General features: G+C 45.5%; 1 protein-coding gene across 2 annotated transcripts in view; it reads right to left on the bottom strand.

The window, feature by feature from the left end:
* Nucleotides 1–7,535, bottom strand: part of LOC138793202 (kinesin-like protein KIF3A) — a 55,440-nt gene extending 47,905 nt beyond the window's left edge. For both annotated transcript variants that reach the window (XM_069971606.1, XM_069971615.1), the window contains exons 1-4: nucleotides 7,403–7,535; nucleotides 6,440–6,713; nucleotides 1,514–1,658; nucleotides 298–382 (exon numbers count right to left, since the gene is read on the bottom strand). In XM_069971606.1, the coding sequence (XP_069827707.1) occupies nucleotides 298–382; nucleotides 1,514–1,658; nucleotides 6,440–6,713; nucleotides 7,403–7,408 (510 nt within the window). In that variant the 5' untranslated portion in view covers nucleotides 7,409–7,535. The remainder of the gene's footprint in view (nucleotides 1–297; nucleotides 383–1,513; nucleotides 1,659–6,439; nucleotides 6,714–7,402) is intronic.
* Between the last annotated feature and the right edge of the window lie 12,215 nt (nucleotides 7,536–19,750).

Raw genomic sequence — 19,750 nt, 5'->3', positions numbered from 1 at the left:
TGGAACAGTGTCATAGAGGTGAGGGGGTTTCCTCCCACTGGGGGTGGGTCAGCCTGCCTCCAGTGATTCAGCCCAGGCTTGATGGTACATTCCCTTTAAAACACAAGCAAAAAAAAAAAACAAAAAAAAAAAAAAAAAAAAAAAACACAACTTCCTGTGTTACTAAAACAACAACAAAAAAAAAACAAACAATAAGAACTGTGCTTCCTATACCAAACTTTGCTGAAACTGATATATTGCTGAGCACATTGTTGTCACAAAGTAACGCTTCATGAATTTTATGTATACTATACTTACTTCAAGTCTTTGTGTCTGGTCTTTCCCTAGTAAATCCCGTACTTCCTCATTATATATTTCCAAGTAAGACACTCTTACGAGAAACCTATAAAACAAGTAAGAAATGTGAAGAAACGTGCACCATATGGCGTAGCACTTCTGATCATAAAATGTCCTCCACCCCTAACTGAAATTCAGCTTTGAACATAAATGAAGAATTAAGCATCTTGTACTGTTTTTGTTTGGACTGTAACCTGCACATTTCAGCCATAAAGGTGTAGTTGACAAAAAAAAAATACGTTTTTCCTTTTAAATAAACTGGTGCCAGAAAGTCCCAGAGATTTGAAATTTACTTCTATTAAAAAACTTAACGCTTCCAGTACTTATCAGCTGCTGGTATTTTTTCCAGTCTGGAGAACAGGGGAGGTTTTCTGTGGGGAATCTGCTACTGGATAGTGGCAGCAGAAAGCACTGTGTCATACTGGAAAGAATACACCTTTTCATGCGGGACATGTAGCAGCTGATAAGTACTGGAAGACTTGAGACTATTTAATAAAAGTAAATTACAAATCTCTGGCACTTTCTGATACCTGTGTTGTGTAGACTTTATGGTGCTTTTAGACGGAGCGATAATTCGCCCGATCGCACGATTGACGGTTTTGAATGAACAATGTGTTTTTTATAACGATCAGCAATTAGACGGAACGATACATCGTACGGAAAAATCGTTTTGCGATCGCTTAAGCCTATCTCACACATAGGTTAAATCGGTGAACGACTGTTTAGACGGAACGATCTGCGAATCTTTTGCGAACGACAATTTAAGAACATGTTGAAATATCAAAATGAACGATTTCTCGCTCGTCGCTTGATCGTTTGCAGCGTTTACACGTACGATTATTGTTCGAGTCTGATCGTTATTGCGCAAATTCGAACGATAATCGTTCCGTCTAAAAGCACCATTAGACAAGGTGGCCTCATCAGTTGCTAACTGGTGGGGTGCTGACACCTGACACCCATGCCCATCAGCTGTTCAGTGCCGCACTAAACAGTGGATGGAGTTTGTCTCATTTCAGTGTGTAGCGACCTGTAAATGCAGCTCAGCTCCAATTCACTTGACAGATATATATGAAGAGCAGGGTTACACTAGAGACCATCTATATTATGCATCCAGTATGCTATAAATGATAAAAGTATGCATTAGGAATAAACAAGAACCTTCCCGGGTGAACCTTACCTTGTATCTCCTTCTGCTTTTGCAATATGTCCAAATACGTGAGCAAATGAATTAGGAATTATCCCTCTGAGCTCAGGAACAGCTCGCACCCCCTCCATTGTAAAAGTTTTGCCTGTACCCGTCTGCCCATAGGCAAATATAGTACCTACCAAAGAAATTAAGAAGAGTTATTGTGCGGAAAGGAAAATGGCCACATACACAGCTTATAGATTATACAGGGCTCCAGATGGCGACCAAAATGGTCGCCAATGCGACTGACATTTTGCAAATGGCGCCCAGATTTATTAATCTGGGCGCCATTTGCGACTGGCCCCGGCGGCGGCGCGCTGTCTCTTTAAGATGCGCGGCTGATGCGCGGCTGCCGGGGGTGTCCCGTCCTATCCCCGGCAGCGCGGCGCATCAGTGAGCTGCCTGGGGCCCTGACTTCCGGCACAGGAAGCGCACGTCAGAGACGCTTCCTGTGTCAGAAGTCACAGCCCCGGCGTACACTGACGCGCCGCGCTGCCGGGGATAGGACGGGACACCCCCGGCAGCCGCGCATCAGCCGCGCATCAGCCGGGGACAGCACCTAAAGAAGAAGAGGATCGCCGGGGGAGCGGGTTGTCAGGTGAGTTTGTGTGTTTGTTTTTTTTTAAATATTGCTTAGCATAGAGGAGAGGGGGGGGGCTTTATAATGGGGGGAAGAGAAGGGGGGCATCTATAATGGGGGGAGAAGAGGGGCCATCTTCAAGGGGGGGAGAGGGGGCCATCTATAAGGGGAGGGGGTATCTATAATGGGGGGAGAAGAGGGGCCATCTTCAAGGGGGGGAGAGGGGGCCATCTATAAGGGGAGGGGGTATCTATAAGGGGGGGAGAAGAGGGGGCATCTATAATGGGGGGGGGGAGAGGGGGCATCTATAAGGGGAGGTGGTATCTTTAAGGGGGGGGAGAGGGGGCATCTATAATGGGGGGGAGGAGGGGGCATCTATAATGGGGGTAGAGGGGGTCATCTATAAGGGGAGGGGGCCATCTATAAGTGTAGGGCAAACTGGCTGCAGACACTGGGAGATAGATATATGCACAATTATTATTATCAGGGCCCCTCAGGTGTCTGTTTTGTAGGGGGTCACTTGCATTAGTCACTAGGTGAGAGATATATCTATCTATATACACATCTTGTGGGGGGTCACTATGGCTGCAGTCATAAGTCTAGCTCAGTATGTATAGACTGTTGCAAGCTTTTAAAGGGAACCTGTCACCCCCGGTGCCGGGGTGACAGGCTCCCAACCCCCCGTTAGAGCCCCCTATACTCACCTCATCGCGCCGGGTCCCGCTTCTGAAGATGGTCGGGTCACGGAGATCTCAGCCGCTGCAGCCCGGCGCGCACACTGAGAGATGAGTCCAACACCCATAGAGAATGACAGAGCGCTGGACTCTCCCGTCATTCTCTATGAGCGTTGGACTCATCTCTCAGCGCACGCCGGGCTGCAGCGGCTGAGATCTCCGTGACCCGACCATCTTCAGAAGCGGCACCCGGCGCGATGAGGTGAGTATAGGGGGTTCTAACGGGGGGTTGGGAGCCTGTCACCCCGGCACGGGGGTCGACAGGTTCCCTTTAAGTTCAAGTTCAGAAGAGTAAGCCTCATTAGAAGGCTAGCCAAGTGAAGCTGAAGTACTGAGTCAGACTGAAAACGTTCAACATGGAAACTTGCAACTTGACAACCATATACAAACTAAGAAAAGAAAGGATCTAAAGGAGGAGGATGCTGCCGCGGCCTCTGCACACAGTAAGTCCCATTTAACATAACATTAATTTTACATGGTTTAAAATGTTGGCGACCAAATATTCTATTTGGCGCCTAAATTTTTCAGGTTAGGAGCCAATGGCTCCTAGGTAAATTTTTTAGTCTGGAGCCCTGTTATAGAATATAACAGACTATGGGCTACTATAAACAGCAACCTGTAGAGGAAAAAAAAACTGAACTTTTCTATAAAATAAAGTGATACAGTGCAAACAGGTAATAAAAATACTCTTTGTATGTCAGCCTTCATAGATCACAGACACAATGGGAATAATTGTGCTTATGGTCTTCGCCGGGCACAGCCACAGATGTGCTGGATGAAATGTTTCACATTCACAATCTGATCTCAGCAAATCACACACATTGGGAGCAGACGTATAATGGAGTAAACAATGCTGAGGCAGCTACAATTGTTACATTGATTTCCAGGCACCCTCCTAGAAGAGACGGATGTGATGGATGAGCTCATGGACGCTGCTTATTAGGGAAGCAGTCTGAAAAGTCACATAATTAGTTATCAGTGTCCTATAGTCCTGGACTTTATACACTACCTGACCATATACAGGATCCCCACAGACAAGTATCTCTGGCAGGACTTTAGAGCCTGATACCTGGTACTGCAGCTTATTCCAATTCAGGCACAGCTACTACCAAATATATGGAATACTGGCTGCTAAACACAGAGGGAGATGTGGCTCTCTGATTTGATATTGATTACCTATGCTAATGGTGCGTTTACAGACAGATTATCTGACAGATATTTTGAAGCCAAAGCCTGCAATGGATTTGAAAAGAGGAGAAATCTCAGTCTTTCCTTTATGACCTGTTCTCTGTTAATAGCATGTTCCTGGCTTTGGCTTCAAGTTCTAATTGATAATCTGCCTGTGTAAACATGGCATGTCAGTGCGGTAGCTCGTACTACCCTGATAAAACGAAAGCTTCTCCGTGATAGGTTGCTATAGGCAACTAAGACAGTTTTGATAAATCTGCCAAGTGAACTTTTAATAGCGGTGCTGAACAGACCACTTTACTTTTTGATTTACACTTCCTATTAGTTGGCTCAAAGTGGTACTCCAGCATTTTTTTTCCTTTTAAATCAACTGGCGTCAGAAAGTTATACAATTTGTAATTTACTTTTATTTAAAAATCTTAAGTCTTCCAGCACTTATCAGCTGCTGTATGTCCTGCAGGAAGTGGTGTATACTTTCTAGTCTAACACAGTGCCCTCTGTTGCCACCTCTGTCCGTGTCAGGAACTGTCCAGAGTAGGAGAGGTTTTCTGTGCGGATTTCCTACTTCTCTGGACAGCACTGTGTCAGACTGAAGTTGTGTATTCTTTCCAGTCTGACACACTGCTCTCTCCTCCACCTCTGTTCTGTCAGGAACTGTTCAGAACAGTAGGAAATCCCCACAGAAAACCTTTAATGCTCTCGACAGTTCCTGAGACGGACAGAGTTGGCAGCAGAGAGCACTGTGTCAGACTGGAAAGAATACACCAATTCCTGCAGGACATACAGCAGCTGATATGTACTGGAAGACTGGATATTATTAAATAGAAGTAAATTACAAATCTATATAACTTCCTGAAGCAATTGATTTTAAAAGGAAAAAAAAATTGCCAGGGTACCCCTTTAACTTGGGTCAGAATCTTGTGATAAAAGTCTGGTGCAAATTATTGAATCTTAAGCCCCACTGTTTTGCCAAAGCTATAACCCCTTCATCAAAACCACTCATGTTTTTGATGGGCATGGCACAAAAAGTGTCTGAAACACATAATAAATGTGGTGCACGCCATTAAAGGAGAAGTCCAGCAAAAAATTTTATTAAAGTATTGTATTGCCCCCCAGATGTTATACAAATCCCCAATATACACTTATTACAGGAAATGCTTATAAAGTGTTTTTCCCCTGCATTTACTACTGCATCAAGGCTTCACTTCCTGGATAAAATGGTGATGTCACGACCCGACTCCCAGAGCTGTGCGGGCTGTGGCTGCTGGAGAGGATGATGGCAGGGGGATACTCAGTGTCCCTCCAGTGCCCTGTGTCCCTCAGTGTCCCCCGCCATCATCCTCTCCAGCAGCCACAGCCCGCACAGCTCTGGGAGTCGGGTCGTGACATCACCATTTTATCCAGGAAGTGAAGCCTTGATGTAGTAGTAAGTGCAGGGAAGAAAGCACTTTATAAGCATTTCCCATAATAAGTGTATATTGGTGATTTGTATAACTTTGCGGAGGGCAATATAATACTTTATTAAAGTATAATAAATACTTCTTTAATTTTTTTTTGACCCAATGTTCATATTGTCTCTTGCTATATTTCTACTCTTGTTCACTATATATAAATTCCCCTAGTCTAGCACTCCCTGCCAAGCAAGTGCCCCAAAGGGACTCACATGGCACCAACCTGCCCTTATACTTAGACCCACTGTAATTCAATATGGAATCAAAGAAAATAGGGGCAGCAAAAACAGATCTTCCGCCCAGATGGCTTTGAAGGTTACCGCTTGTCAACAAAAGTAAGATCTGTGATACTCTGATACCATGTGACTCCAGAGACATTCTACCTACTGCACAGAGACCAATTCTAAGAAAATATGAAACAGATAAATGACCAAGATGCAGCAAAACTGCTTTCACAAACAGTGTGAAGAGTCAACCCTAGTATAAAGATTAGAGATGAGCGAACCTGGAGCATGCTCGAGTCCATCCGAACCCGAACTTTCGGCATTTGATTAGCAGTGGCTGCTGAAGTTGGATACAGCCCTAAGGCTATGTGGAAAACATGGATATAGTCATTGGCTGTATCCATGTTTTTCAGACAACCTTAGAGCTTTATCCAAGTTCAGCAGCCCCAGCTAATCAAATACCGAACGATCGGGTTCGGATGGACTCGAACCCAAACCCGGTTCGCTCATCTCTAATAAGGATACACAGAATGAGGCCTGGCTTTCTCAATCTGCCTGAAAGCAAAACTCTCTGATTTCCCTCTAGCAACCAATCAGAGCTCAGCTTTCATATCTTAATGAGCTCTAGCAAAATGAACGCTGAGCTATGATTGGTTACTAGAAGAAAATCAGAGAGTTCGATAAGTCTTGGCCCCGGACTATGCTTGTAGCTGATACCCACCATTGTAGCTCATACCCACCATTGTAGCCCTCCAGCACAGAATCTATTATAGGCCGGGCTGTTAGATTATAGACATCCAGCTGTTTACTGTCAGGCCCAAAAACCGTATCAAAGGTAAAAGTCTTTGGCGGCTCATTCATAGAGTCCACCTTGTGGACAGCAATAGTCCCTCGGATTTCATCCACATTGACGGCCATCCTGTTCCCCATCGCCTTTTCCCGTTCGTTCAGAGGGCGACATCGCACCACAACCTTGACGTTATCACAGGACTCTGGCTTCTCTGCTTTGTTAATCTGTGAAGAAAATATATTAACCTGTAAGGAACTTTAGGAGGAAAGTGGCAGAAAATGAAGAAATCCATGGTACTGTGAGAGTACTGCTATAATTACCAGTGGTTATAATTACCAATGCTGCTGAAACTGGATATTACTTAGAATAAAAAATTAACCAACTTGCCAGACGTTTGGGTTCGTACGACCCTGAACCATCAGCGTTTGAATCCCACTGCCCTTAAGAGGATGCATGCAGCCCGAGGACTATGTATCCATGTTTTCCAGGTAGTCCTCGGGCTGCATCCACCTTCTCCAGGCAGCGGGATACAAATGCTGATCTTTGGGTGCCTGCAAACCTGAACTGTTGGCAAGTCCGCTCATCAATACTTATAATATACAAGACGTAGACTATTACTTCTTTAGATGGCACCTGTAACAGTGGCAGTGTGGTGCCCACCCTCCTGCCACATTGTAGCTTCCTGTATACAATCAGCCATTGGTTTAAGCCTGAGCTCTGCCCCAGGAGCCATGGCAGCAGTACCCTGCTATGGGCAGCACATCCTCCTAGTGATGTGTCAGTAGCCCAGCTATACACAGGGATGCACTGGGAGGGGGAGGCCTTGCAATTGAATGGACGATTTGTTTCTGCATCTGTTACTCCAGCTACACAAAGCAGAATCCACCATTCACATCCCCTATCGCCACATTACCGGCATCTTTGCGATGATCCCGGGAAAATCACCGAGCAGCAGACGTGACACACAGGCTCCCACAGACACCTCGGCCGGGGTAGCCGAATCCTTGGACCAGCACTTTAGTCATTCACTGCGCGCATGCGCCAAGCTCTCGGATCTATTTTGAGTGACAGGAATCTTAACCAATGATTGAGAAGAATGATTATCGGCTGCGGACTCAAGCGCCCAATTACTGAGCTTTATTTCCCGCTGCAACCACAACAGAGAGGAATGTGACCGACTACGTGATTGACGGAAGGAATCCAACCAATAGGAAGGCAGCTTGGACCGCTTGTTTCTACGGTAGCTGTGTTGTGGTGCTGATAGCGGCTGGGTGTGACAACTATCATGGCAACGGTTGTGAAGGCCAGAGCCTGGCTATTACAGGAGCCGTGACTGGAAAGTTGGCGCTGTGAAGAGCTGAGGTTCTCTAGCGTCAGTGTTTCAGCTTGTGCAGTGAGTGGAGGCGTTAGAAGGAGTGTTCTAGGCTGCTCAGTATATAGCAGGATAGAATGGAGGTGTTAGAAGGAGGTTCTCCTCATAGAGTGTTCTAGGCTGCTCAGTATATAGCAGGATAGAATGGAAGTGTTAGAAGGAGGTTCTCTTTATAGATTGTTCTAGGCTGTTCAGTATACGGCAGGATAGAGGTGTTAGAAGAGGGTTCTCCTTATAGAGGGTTCTAGGCTGCTCAGTAGCAGGATAGAATGGAGGTGTTAGAAGGAGGTTCTCCTCATAGAGGGTTCTAGGCTGCTCAGTATATAGCAGGATAGAATGGAGGTGTTAGAAGGAGGTTCTCCTCATAGAGGGTTCTAGGCTGCTCAGTATATAGCAGGATAGAATGGAAGTGTTAGAAGGAGGTTCTCTTTATAGATTGTTCTAGGCTGTTCAGTATACGGCAGGATAGAGGTGTTAGAAGAGGGTTCTCCTTATAGAGGGTTCTAGGCTGCTCAGTAGCAGGATAGAATGGAGGTGTTAGAAGGAGGTTCTCCTCATAGAGGGTTCTAGGCTGCTCAGTATATAGCAGGATAGAATGGAGGTGTTAGAAGGAGGTTCTCCTCATAGAGGGTTCTAGGCTTCTCAGTATATAGCAGGATAGAATGGAGGTGTTAGAAGAAGGTTCTCCTCATAGAGTGTTCTAGGCTGCTCAGTATATAGCAGGATAGAATGGAAGTGTTAGAAGGAGGTTCTCTTTATAGATTGTTCTAGGCTGTTCAGTATACGGCAGGATAGAGGTGTTAGAAGAGGGTTCTCCTTATAGAGTGTTCTAGGCTGCTCAGTATATAGCAGGATAGAATGGAGGTGTTAGAAGGAGGTTCTCCTCATAGAGGGTTCTATGCTGCTCAGTATATAGCAGGATAGAATGGAGGTGTTAGAAGGAGGTTCTCTTTATAGTTTGTTCTAGGCTGTTCAGTATACGGCAGGATAGAGGTGTTAGAAGAGGGTTCTCCTTATAGAGTGTTCTAGGCTGCTCAGTATATAGCAGGATAGAATGGAGGTGTTAGAAGGAGGTTCTCGTGATAGAGGGTTCTAGGCTGCTCAGTATATAGCAGGATAGAATGGAGGTGTTAGAAGAAGGTTCTCCGCATAGAGTGTTCTAGGCTGCTCAGTATATAGCAGGATAGAATGGAGGTGTTAGAAGGAGGTTCTCTTTATAGATTGTTCTAGGCTGTTCAGTATACGGCAGGATAGAGGTGTTAGAAGAGGGTTCTCCTTATAGAGGGTTCTAGGCTGCTCAGTAGCAGGATAGAATGGAGGTGTTAGAAGGAGGTTCTCCTCATAGAGGGTTCTAGGCTGCTCAGTATATAGCAGGATAGAATGGAGGTGTTAGAAGGAGGTTCTCCTCATAGAGGGTTCTAGGCTTCTCAGTATATAGCAGGATAGAATGGAGGTGTTAGAAGAAGGTTCTCCTCATAGAGTGTTCTAGGCTGCTCAGTATATAGCAGGATAGAATGGAAGTGTTAGAAGGAGGTTCTCTTTATAGATTGTTCTAGGCTGTTCAGTATACGGCAGGATAGAGGTGTTAGAAGAGGGTTCTCCTTATAGAGTGTTCTAGGCTGCTCAGTATATAGCAGGATAGAATGGAGGTGTTAGAAGGAGGTTCTCCTCATAGAGGGTTCTATGCTGCTCAGTATATAGCAGGATAGAATGGAGGTGTTAGAAGGAGGTTCTCTTTATAGTTTGTTCTAGGCTGTTCAGTATACGGCAGGATAGAGGTGTTAGAAGAGGGTTCTCCTTATAGAGTGTTCTAGGCTGCTCAGTATATAGCAGGATAGAATGGAGGTGTTAGAAGGAGGTTCTCCTCATAGAGGGTTCTAGGCTGCTCAGTATATAGCAGGATAGAATGGAGGTGTTAGAAGAAGGTTCTCCGCATAGAGTGTTCTAGGCTGCTCAGTATATAGCAGGATAGAATGGAGGTGTTAGAAGGAGGTTCTCTTTATAGATTGTTCTAGGCTGTTCAGTATACGGCAGGATAGAGGTGTTAGAAGAGGGTTCTCCTTATAGAGTGTTCTAGGCTGCTCAGTATATAGCAGGATAGAATGGAGGTGTTAGAAGGAGGTTCTCCTCATAGAGTGTTCTAGGCTGTTCAGTATATATCAGGATAGAGTGGAGGTGTTAGAAGAAGGTTCTCTTTATAGAGTGTTGTAGGCTGTTCAGTATACAGCAGGATAGAATGGAGGTGTTAGAAGGAGGTTCTCCTCATAGAGGGTTCTAGGCTTCTCAGTATATAGCAGGATAGAATGGAGGTGTTAGAAGAAGGTTCTCCTCATAGAGTGTTCTAGGCTGCTCAGTATATAGCAGGATAGAATGGAGGTGTTAGAAGGAGGTTCTCTTTATAGATTGTTCTAGGCTGTTCAGTATACGGCAGGATAGAGGTGTTAGAAGAGGGTTGTCCTTATAGAGTGTTCTAGGCTGTTAAGTATATAGCAGGATAAAATGGAGGTGTTAGAAGAAGGTTCTCCTTATGGAGTGTTCTAGGCTGTTAAGTATATATCAGGATAGAGTGGAGGTGTTAGAAGAAGGTTCTCATAGAGTGTTCTAGGCTGCTCAGTATATAGCAGGATAGAGTGGAGGTGTTAGAAGGAGGTTCTCTTTATAGAGTGTTCTAGGCTGTTCAGTATACAGCAGGATAGAGGTGTTAGAAGAGGGTTCTCCTTATAGAGTGTTCTAGGCTGCTCAGTATATAGCAGGATAGAATGGAGGTGTTAGAAGGAGGTTCTCCTCATAGAGTGTTCTAGGCTGTTCAGTATATATCAGGATAGAGTGGAGGTGTTAGAAGAAGGTTCTCTTTATAGAGTGTTGTAGGCTGTTCAGTATACAGCAGGATAGAATGGAGGTGTTAGAAGGAGGTTCTCCTCATAGAGGGTTCTAGGCTTCTCAGTATATAGCAGGATAGAATGGAGGTGTTAGAAGAAGGTTCTCCTCATAGAGTGTTCTAGGCTGCTCAGTATATAGCAGGATAGAATGGAGGTGTTAGAAGGAGGTTCTCTTTATAGATTGTTCTAGGCTGTTCAGTATACGGCAGGATAGAGGTGTTAGAAGAGGGTTGTCCTTATAGAGTGTTCTAGGCTGTTAAGTATATAGCAGGATAAAATGGAGGTGTTAGAAGAAGGTTCTCCTTATGGAGTGTTCTAGGCTGTTAAGTATATATCAGGATAGAGTGGAGGTGTTAGAAGAAGGTTCTCATAGAGTGTTCTAGGCTGCTCAGTATATAGCAGGATAGAGTGGAGGTGTTAGAAGGAGGTTCTCTTTATAGAGTGTTCTAGGCTGTTCAGTATACAGCAGGATAGAGGTGTTAGAAGTGGGTTCTCCTTATAGAGTGTTCTAGGCTGTTAAGTATATAGCAGGATAGAATGGAGGTGTTAGAAGAAGGTTCTCCTTATGGAGTGTTCTAGGCTGCTCAGTATATAGCAGGATAGAATGGAGGTGTTAGAAGAAGGTTCTCCTTATAGAGTGTTCTAGGCTGCTCAGTATATAGCAGGATAGAATGGAGGTGTTAGAAGAAGGTTCTCCTCATAGAGTGTTCTAGGCTGCTCAGTATATAGCAGGATAGAATGGAGGTGTTAGAAGAATGTTCTCCTCATAGAGTGTTCTAGGCTGCTCAGTATATAGCAGGATAGAGGTGTTAGAAGAGGGTCTCTTTATAGTGTGTTCTAGGCTGTTAAGTATATAGCAGGATAGAATGGAGGTGTTAGAAGAAGGTTCTCCTCATAGAGTGTTCTAGGCTGCTCAAGAATGGAGGTGTTAGAAGAAGGTTCTTCTCATAGAGTGTTCTAGGCTGCTCAGTATATAGCAGGATAGAATGGAGGTGTGAGAAGAGGGTTCTCCTCATAGAGTGTTCTAGGCTGCTCAGTATATAGCAGGATAGAATGGAGGTGTTAGAAGAAGGTTCTCCTTATGGAGTGTTCTAGGCTGCTCAGTATATAGCAGGATAGAGGTGTTAGAAGAAGGTTCTCCTTATAGAGTGTTCTAGGCTGCTCAGTATATATCAGGATAGAGTGGAGGTGTTAGAAGGAGGTTCTCTTTATAGAGTGTTCTAGGCTGTTCAGTATATAGCAGGATAGAGGTGTTAGAAGAAGGTTCTCCTCAGAGTGTTCTAGGCTGCTCAGTATATAGCAGGATAGAGGTGTTAGAAGAAGGTTCTCCTCATAGAGTGTTCTAGGCTGCTCAGTATATAGCAGGATAGAGGTGTTAGAAGAGGGTCTCTATAGTGTGTTCTATAGGCTGTTAAGTATATAGCAGGATAGAATGGAGGTGTTAGAAGAAGGTTCGCCTATGGAGTGTTCTAGGCTGTTTAGTATATAGCAGGATAGAATGGAGGTGTTAGAAGAAGGTTCTCCTCATAGAGTGTTCTAGGCTGCTCAGTATATAGCAGGATAGAATGGAGGTGTGAGAAGAAGGTTCTCCTCATAGAGGGTTCTAGGCTGCTCAGTATATAGCAGGATAGAATGGAGGTGTTAGAAGAGGGTTCTTCTCATAGTGTTCTAGGCTGCTCAGTATATAGCAGGATAGAGGTGTTAGAAGAGGGCTCTCCTTATAGAGTGTTCTAGGCCGTTAAGTATATAGCAGGATAGAATGGAGGTGTAAGAAGAAGGTTTGCCTTATGGAGTGTTCTAGGATGTTCAGTATATAGCAGGATAGAATGGAGGTGTTAGAAGAAGGTTCTCCTTATGGAGTGTTCTAGGCTGTTCAGTATATAGCAGGATACAGGTGTTAAAACAGTCATGTCAAACTCTGGCCCGCAGGCCAAATCTGGCCCATGTTGCCATTATTTTTGGCAGGCAGGCAATTCAGAGTTTTAATTACATCTGGCCCGGCATGGCTACTATACAAGAGACTATGGGGGAGGGTTGGCAAATATATGTGACTACTAGGAAGGGATGGCTACTATGAGACTATTGGGGAGGGCTGGCTACTATATAAGAGACTATGGGGGGTGGGGTAGCTACTATAAGAGACTACAGGGGAGGGCTGCCTACTATATAAGAGAATATGAGAGACTATGAGAGGAGGGATAGCTACTATATGAGACTACAGAGGAGGGCTGCCTACTATATAAGAGACTATGAGAGGAGGGATAGCTACTAGAACTCTAGGTTCACACTGCATTTTCAGCATCCGTTTTAGGCGGCGGAATCTGTCAAACCATAGAATGAAGCCTATGGGACCAGCGGAGATGTGCGCGTCCACGAGCGGGGGCGAGCTGTAGAATCTGTGGCAGGTGATCCGCCGGGATTCTATAGTGTGTGTCACATGGTCTGCCAGTATATACACATCTTTTCTTAAAGGCCCCAGAGTCTGCAGCATTATTAAAGGGGTTGGCATGATACAACTTTTAAAATATTCCTACCATCAGACAGAAAACAACAAACATTCTATACTTACCTGTCTGCGCTTCTTTGTTGACCTGTTGCTTTGTCACCGGTGTCCCCTGCTGACTGCAGTGCCTCCACTATTGAGACAGACTCCTCTAGGGAGTGACAGCCCCTTCAGCCAATCACTCCTGGTGTGCTGTTTGGTATCGCCGCGCGCGTAATCGCCCGAACTATTAATCACATTCCTGATCTCGCACGGTAAACGCCGTCAGCGCAAAAAATCCCAAAGTACAAAATTGCACATTTTTGGTTGCATCAAATCCAGAAAAATTGTAATAAAAAGCGATCAAAAAGTCGCATATGCGCAATCAAGGTACTGATAGAAAGAACACATCATGGCGCAAAAAATGCCCTGTAGACCAAAGGATAAAAGCGCTATAAGCCTGGGAATAGAGCGATTTTTAGAAACATATATTTGTTAACAATGGTTTGAATTTTTTACAGGCCATCAGATACAATATAAGTTATACATGTTACATATCGTAATCGTAACGACTTGAGGAACATGCAGAACAAGTCACTTTTACCCCAGGGCGAATGGCGTAAAAACAAATACCCCCCAAATAAACAAAATGCGTTGGGGTTTTTTCAATTTCACCACACTTTGAATAGTTTTTTGGTTTCGCAGTGTACTTTATCAAAAAATTCAGCCTGTCATTGCAAAGTACAATTAGTGGCGCAAAAAATAAGGGCTCATGTGGGTTTCTAGGTGAAAAAATGCAAGTGCTATGGACTTTTAAGCACAAGGAGGAAAAAACGAAAACACAAAATTGTCCTCCTCTGGTGTCGATGGTGTCCCCAGCTGACCACAGAGCAGGCCCGGACTTGTAATCTGGCAAGCCAGGCAAATGCCTGCTGGGCTGGCCAGATTACCAGTCCATGGGCCTCCCGGGCTGCATAGTAAAAAAAAAAATCACAGCCGCGGCCCGTTTCTCTCTTCCCAGCCCGCCGGCGCCCCTGCCCGCTCCTGTCACCGCAGCCCACTCCGGTCACCGCAGCCCGCACGGCCCGCTCCTGACGTGCTCCTCCAATCCAATCAACTCGAAACAGGAGCAAGGGGCCGCTGCGGCCGGCCGTGGAGCGTGCGTTGTACGTGCACCACAGCTGGCCGCAGCGGCCCCATTCTGCTCCACGTTGATTGGATTAGAGGAGCACGTCAGGAGCGGGCTGTGGTGACTAGAGCGGGCTGCGGTGAAAGGGGCGGGCTGCGGTGACCGGGGGCCATCTATATAGGAGGGAGGGGAGAAGAGAGAGGGGGCCATCTATAAGAGAGGGGGGAGAAGAGAGAGAGCGCCATCTATAAGGGAGGGGGGAGAAGAGAGACGGGGCCATCTATGAGGGAGGGGGGAGAAGAGAGACGGGGCCATCTATAAGGGAGGGGGGAGAAGAGAGAGGGGGCCATCTATAAAGGAGGTGGGATGAGAGGGGGCCATCTATAAAGGAGGGGGAAAAAAGACAGGGGGCCATCTATAAGGGAGGGGAGAGAAGAGAGGGGGCCATTTATAAGGGAGGGGGAGAAGAGAGAGGGGGCCATCTATAAGGGAGGGGGGAGAAAGAGGGGTCCATCTATTAGGGAGTGGGGGAGAGAAAGGGGGCCATCTATAAGGGAGCAGGGGGGAGAGAGAGGGGGCCATCTATAAGGGAGGGGGGAGAGAGGGGGGGCCATCTATAAGGGGGGAGAGAGAGGGGCCATCTATAAGGGGGGAAAGAGAGAGGAGGCCATCTATAAGGGAGGGAGAAGAGAGAAGGGGCCCATCTATAAGGGGGAGAGAGGGGGCCATCTATAAGGGGGGAGAGGGGGCCATCTGTAAGAGAGGGGGTCCATCTATAAGGGAGGGGGGAGAGAGGGCCATCTATAAGGGAGGGGGAGAAAAGAGAGGGGGCCATCTATAAAGGAGGGGGGCATCTATAAGGGAGGAGGGGAGAAGAGAGAGGGGGCCATTTTAAAAGGAGGGGGGAAAGAGGGGGACATCTATAAGGGGGGGGGGGAGTGGGGGACATCTATAAGGGGGGGGGAGTGGGGGACATCTATAATGGAGGGGGAGAGAGAGGGGCAATCTATAAGGGGGGGAGAGGGGCCATCTATAAGGGAGGGGGGAGAGAGAGGGGCCATCTATAAGGGAGGGGGAGAGAGAGGGCCATCTATAAGGGAGGGGGAGAGAGGGGGCCATCTATAAGGGGGGGAGAGAGGGGGCCATCTATAAGGGAGGGGGGAGAGTTAGGGGGTCATCTATAAGGCAGGGGAAGAGAGGGGGCCATCTATAAGGGAGGGGGAGAGAAGGGGCCATCTATAAGGGAGGGGGGAGAGAAGGGTCCATCTACAAGGGGGAGAGGAGAAGGGACCATCTATAAGGGGGGGAGAGAAGGGGCCATCTATAAGTGGGGGGGACAACATAGGGGGAGAGGGGGCCATTTATAAGGGGGACAACATAGGGGGAGAGGCGGCCATCTAAAAGGGGGCTAGATAGAGGGATGCATATACTATAAGGGGGTCACATAGAGTCAGCCTACCTACTAAACGAGGGTGTAAAGGGTCCAATACAGATGTGCAGTTTGTAGAGAGATGAGGATGGTGCCAGAGTGAAGAGCCTAATATGTCTGTCTCTCAGATTCTGTGGATTCGTGGCTCAGGAAATTTCTAATGGCCCAGGGCAGATGGAGAAGAAGATGAAAAGGCAAGAACTCTGATCAGAGAAGACGTCCCCTGTGAGTCACCTGATGTAACTGCACTGTAATGTATATGGTGTACAGAACCTCTATATGACTGTATGGGGTGAAAGTGATCTGTGTACAGTGGATGTTATTTAGTAGCAGTCAGTCAGTATGTGGTGGTATTAGTCAGTGTGCGGTGGTATTAGTCAGTATGCGGGGGTATTAGTCAGTATGTGGTGACATTAGTAAGTATGTGGTGGTATTAGTCAGTGTGCGGTGGTATTAGTCAGTATGCGGTTGTATTAGTCAGTATGCGGTGGTATTAGTAAGTATGTGGTGACATTAGTCAGTATGCAGTGGTATTAGTCAGTATGCGGTTGTATTAGTCAGTATGCAGTTGTATTATTTAGTATGCGATGGTATTAGTCAGTTCTCCAAACTACCATTTTGAAATTTCTCCACAGGTGTTCTATGGGGTTCAGGTCTGGATTTATTGCTGGCCACTTTAGAAGTCTCCAGAGTTTTCTCTCAAACTATTTTCTAGTGCTTTTTGAAGTGTGTTTTGGGTCATTGTCCTGCTGAAAGACCCATGACCTCTGAGGGAGACCCAGCTTTCACACACTGGACCCTACAGTACATTATGCTGCAAAATTTGTTGGTAGTCTTCAGACTTCATATTGCCATGTGCACGGTCACGCAGTCCAGTGCCAGAGGCAGCAAAGCAACCCCAAAACATCAGGGGACCTCCACCATGTTTGACTGTAGGGACCGTGTTTTTTTCTTTGAAGGCCTCTTTTTTTTCCTGTAAACTCTATGTTGATGCCTTTTCCCAAAAAGCTCTACTTTTGTCTCATCTGACAAGAGAACATTCTTCCAAAAAGTTTTTGGCTTTCTCAGGTAAGTTTTGGCAAACTCCAGCCTAGCTGTTTTATGTCTCTGGGTCAGAAGTGGGGTCTTCCTGGGTATCCTACCATAGAGTCCCTTTTCATTCAGATGGCGACGGATAGTAGGGGTTGGCACTGTTGTACCCTCGGACTGCAGGGCAGCTAGAACTTGTTTGGATGTTAGTCGAGGTTGTTTAGCCACCATCCGCACAATCTTTCGTTGAAATTTCCCGTCAATTTTTCTTTTCCGTCCACATCTAGGGAGGTTAGCCACAGTGCCATGGGCTTTAAACTTCTTGATGACATTCATGTCTTTGGAGGTGGACTTGTAGCCTTGAGATTGCTCATACTCCCTCACAATTTGGCTTCTCAAGTCCTCAGACAGTTCTTTGGTCTTCTTTCTTTTCTCCATGCTCAATGTGGTACACACAAGGACACAGGACAAAGGTTGTCGCAACTTAAATCCATTTCAACTGGCTGCAAGTGTGATTTAGTTATTGCCACCACCTGTTATGTGCCACAGGTAAGTTACAGGTGCTGTTAATTACACAAATTAGAGAAGCACCACATGATTTTTCTAAGAATGCCAATACTTTTGTCCACCCCCTTTTTATGTTTGCTGTGGAATTATATCCAATTTGGCTTTTTGACAATTCTTTTTGTGTTTTTCCATTGAAGACAAATTAAATGAAGTGATTAATACCAAAGTATTTGTGATTGCAATCTTTTTCTGGAAGAATTTGAGTATTATCTGACAGAATTGCAGGGGTGCCAATATTTTTGGCCAGCACTGTACATCAACACTGCCTCAAACCAAACTAAAACTAATGGTACCCCGGGAAATTAAAAATTTTAAAAATAAAAATAAACACAGTATTTGTCCTTAGACAGGCTGAAAAGTCAATTTTCCCCTGGCCCAGACCCTCAATAAGAAAAATCTTCTAGATGTGAACCCTCTTAGTATTTTTTGGCTTCAGGCACAATTGTTGAATCTTGCTTCAATATTGCTCGCCAACTAGTTGTACAGTATACAACTTCTCCACTAAAGGGGTAGTTCGCAAAAAAAAAAAAAAAAAACAATTTCAGATCAACTAGTGCCAGAGATTTGTAATTTACATCTATTAAAAAATCTCAAGTCTTTCAGTACTTATCAGCTGCTGTATGCCCTGTAGGTGTGACATTATAATAGAACACTGCAGGGCTATAAAGGCAGCCCGAGTGCACAGCACCTAACAAACCTTTCTCTCCCTGCCCCAAGCCCTCCTGTACCGTAATATGGGGAATAGAGGCTACTACTGTATGAAGATCGGTGAGTGCCCCTGGTTATTTTTCTTACTCGATAGCTTGCGCTTTATTTTGGAAAGACTTTATTCTGTTTCCCAAGCTGACCACCGCTGATCCTAAATGTGTCATAACAAATAACGGAACTGTTTTGCAACCAATTGGAACTGCATACCACAAGAATAATACATTTTGCTTGGAGATTTGCTCCATTTTTCTGAACTTTTAGGGACATACAGTAGTGCTGACATAATTCTGTTTGCTTGTGAGCGATATAATGTCCCTATTCCACGGGTCGTTTTAGAGGAGCAAACGAGCGCTATTAGCGCTCGTTTGCTCCTCGTTCCCCGCTCGCTGCCGCCGCTATTCAATGCGGTTGCAGCGAGCGGGTGAGTGCGGGAGGGGCGGCGGGGAGCTGCGGGGGGGCTGCCCGGGGGATCGCTGATCGTCCGGGCAGCCCATAGGATATAGCAGCGTCTGCTGCCGATGCTCCTATTCAACGGAGCGACGGCAGCAGATCGCTGCTATATCAGTCGCTTGTTTTTCAACATGTTGAAAAACAAGCGACTGCAACGATCAGCCGACATGAACGATGTCGGCTGATCGTTGCACTCTATTCCACGGAACGATTATCGTCCGTAGCGGTCGATATCGTCCGAAAACGAACGATAATCGTTCCGTGGAATAGGGCCATAAGCAGCCTTACTGCAACCTGCCTTCAGTCCTCTCCCAGAGACACAAGTGTGCACTGGAGGAGGCTGAGGGGGAATCGAGTATCTCCCACCTGCTGTCTTCATAGAGAAGGGTGCTACACTTGTGTGTTTAGGGAAGTACTGAAGGCGGGTAGCTTATATATCCCTGCAGTGTTCTGTTATGATGTCACACCAATTGTGATGTCATAGACAAGGGGAATCCAGTAGCATGTACCAGTAGCCATAGAGTTTCTATGGAGAAGTTATGGAGTAGCTAGGAAGCAAAATTAAAGTAAGATACATTGACTGTGCCTGAAACCAAACCAATGGTACCAGGGGGGGAGTACATATCATCACACAAAAAAAAATACAGTAAACAACAACAAAAAAGTCAATTTGACTTGTTTTTCCAGACACTCAAAATCCATCAGTTCTAATGACAAAAATTTCCAGACAATAACCCAACTTAGTAGTCTGTGGCTTAAAGCACGGTTGCTGTATCTTGCTTCAATATTGCATGCTAACTAGTTGTGTACAACTTCTCCATTGAAGCTGCATGGCTACAGATCTATGCTATTGGATGACTCTACTTGTCTATGACATCACAATAACCTTAACATCACAATAGAAGAGTAAAGAGCGCTTCTCTGTTTCCTTTTCTTTGTTCTTTCTTCCCCCCTTTTTCTCTCTGGTTGTTGTGTTAGCTCACTCCCTAGTTGGTTTGCGTTATGCCTACCCACCCATCGGGAGCTGCGGATTGCCTTGGTACTTGTTACAGTTTTATTTCTGACTTGTTGTACAATATGTCTATGCAATAAGGATATGTTTGTATGTCAGTGCACTTTGTGACTGCGGCACAATGCTGCATGTTTTGTTATATAAATTGAAAAAAGAATAAAATTGAGAATTTAAAAAAAAAAAAGAAGAGTAAAGAGCTATAAG

The sequence above is a fragment of the Dendropsophus ebraccatus genome, chromosome 1 (genome assembly GCF_027789765.1).
Source record: "Dendropsophus ebraccatus isolate aDenEbr1 chromosome 1, aDenEbr1.pat, whole genome shotgun sequence".
NCBI lineage: Eukaryota > Metazoa > Chordata > Amphibia > Anura > Hylidae > Dendropsophus > Dendropsophus ebraccatus.
Note: the sequence above shows the minus strand (reverse complement) of the source record. Positions and strands in the feature narration are given on the sequence as shown.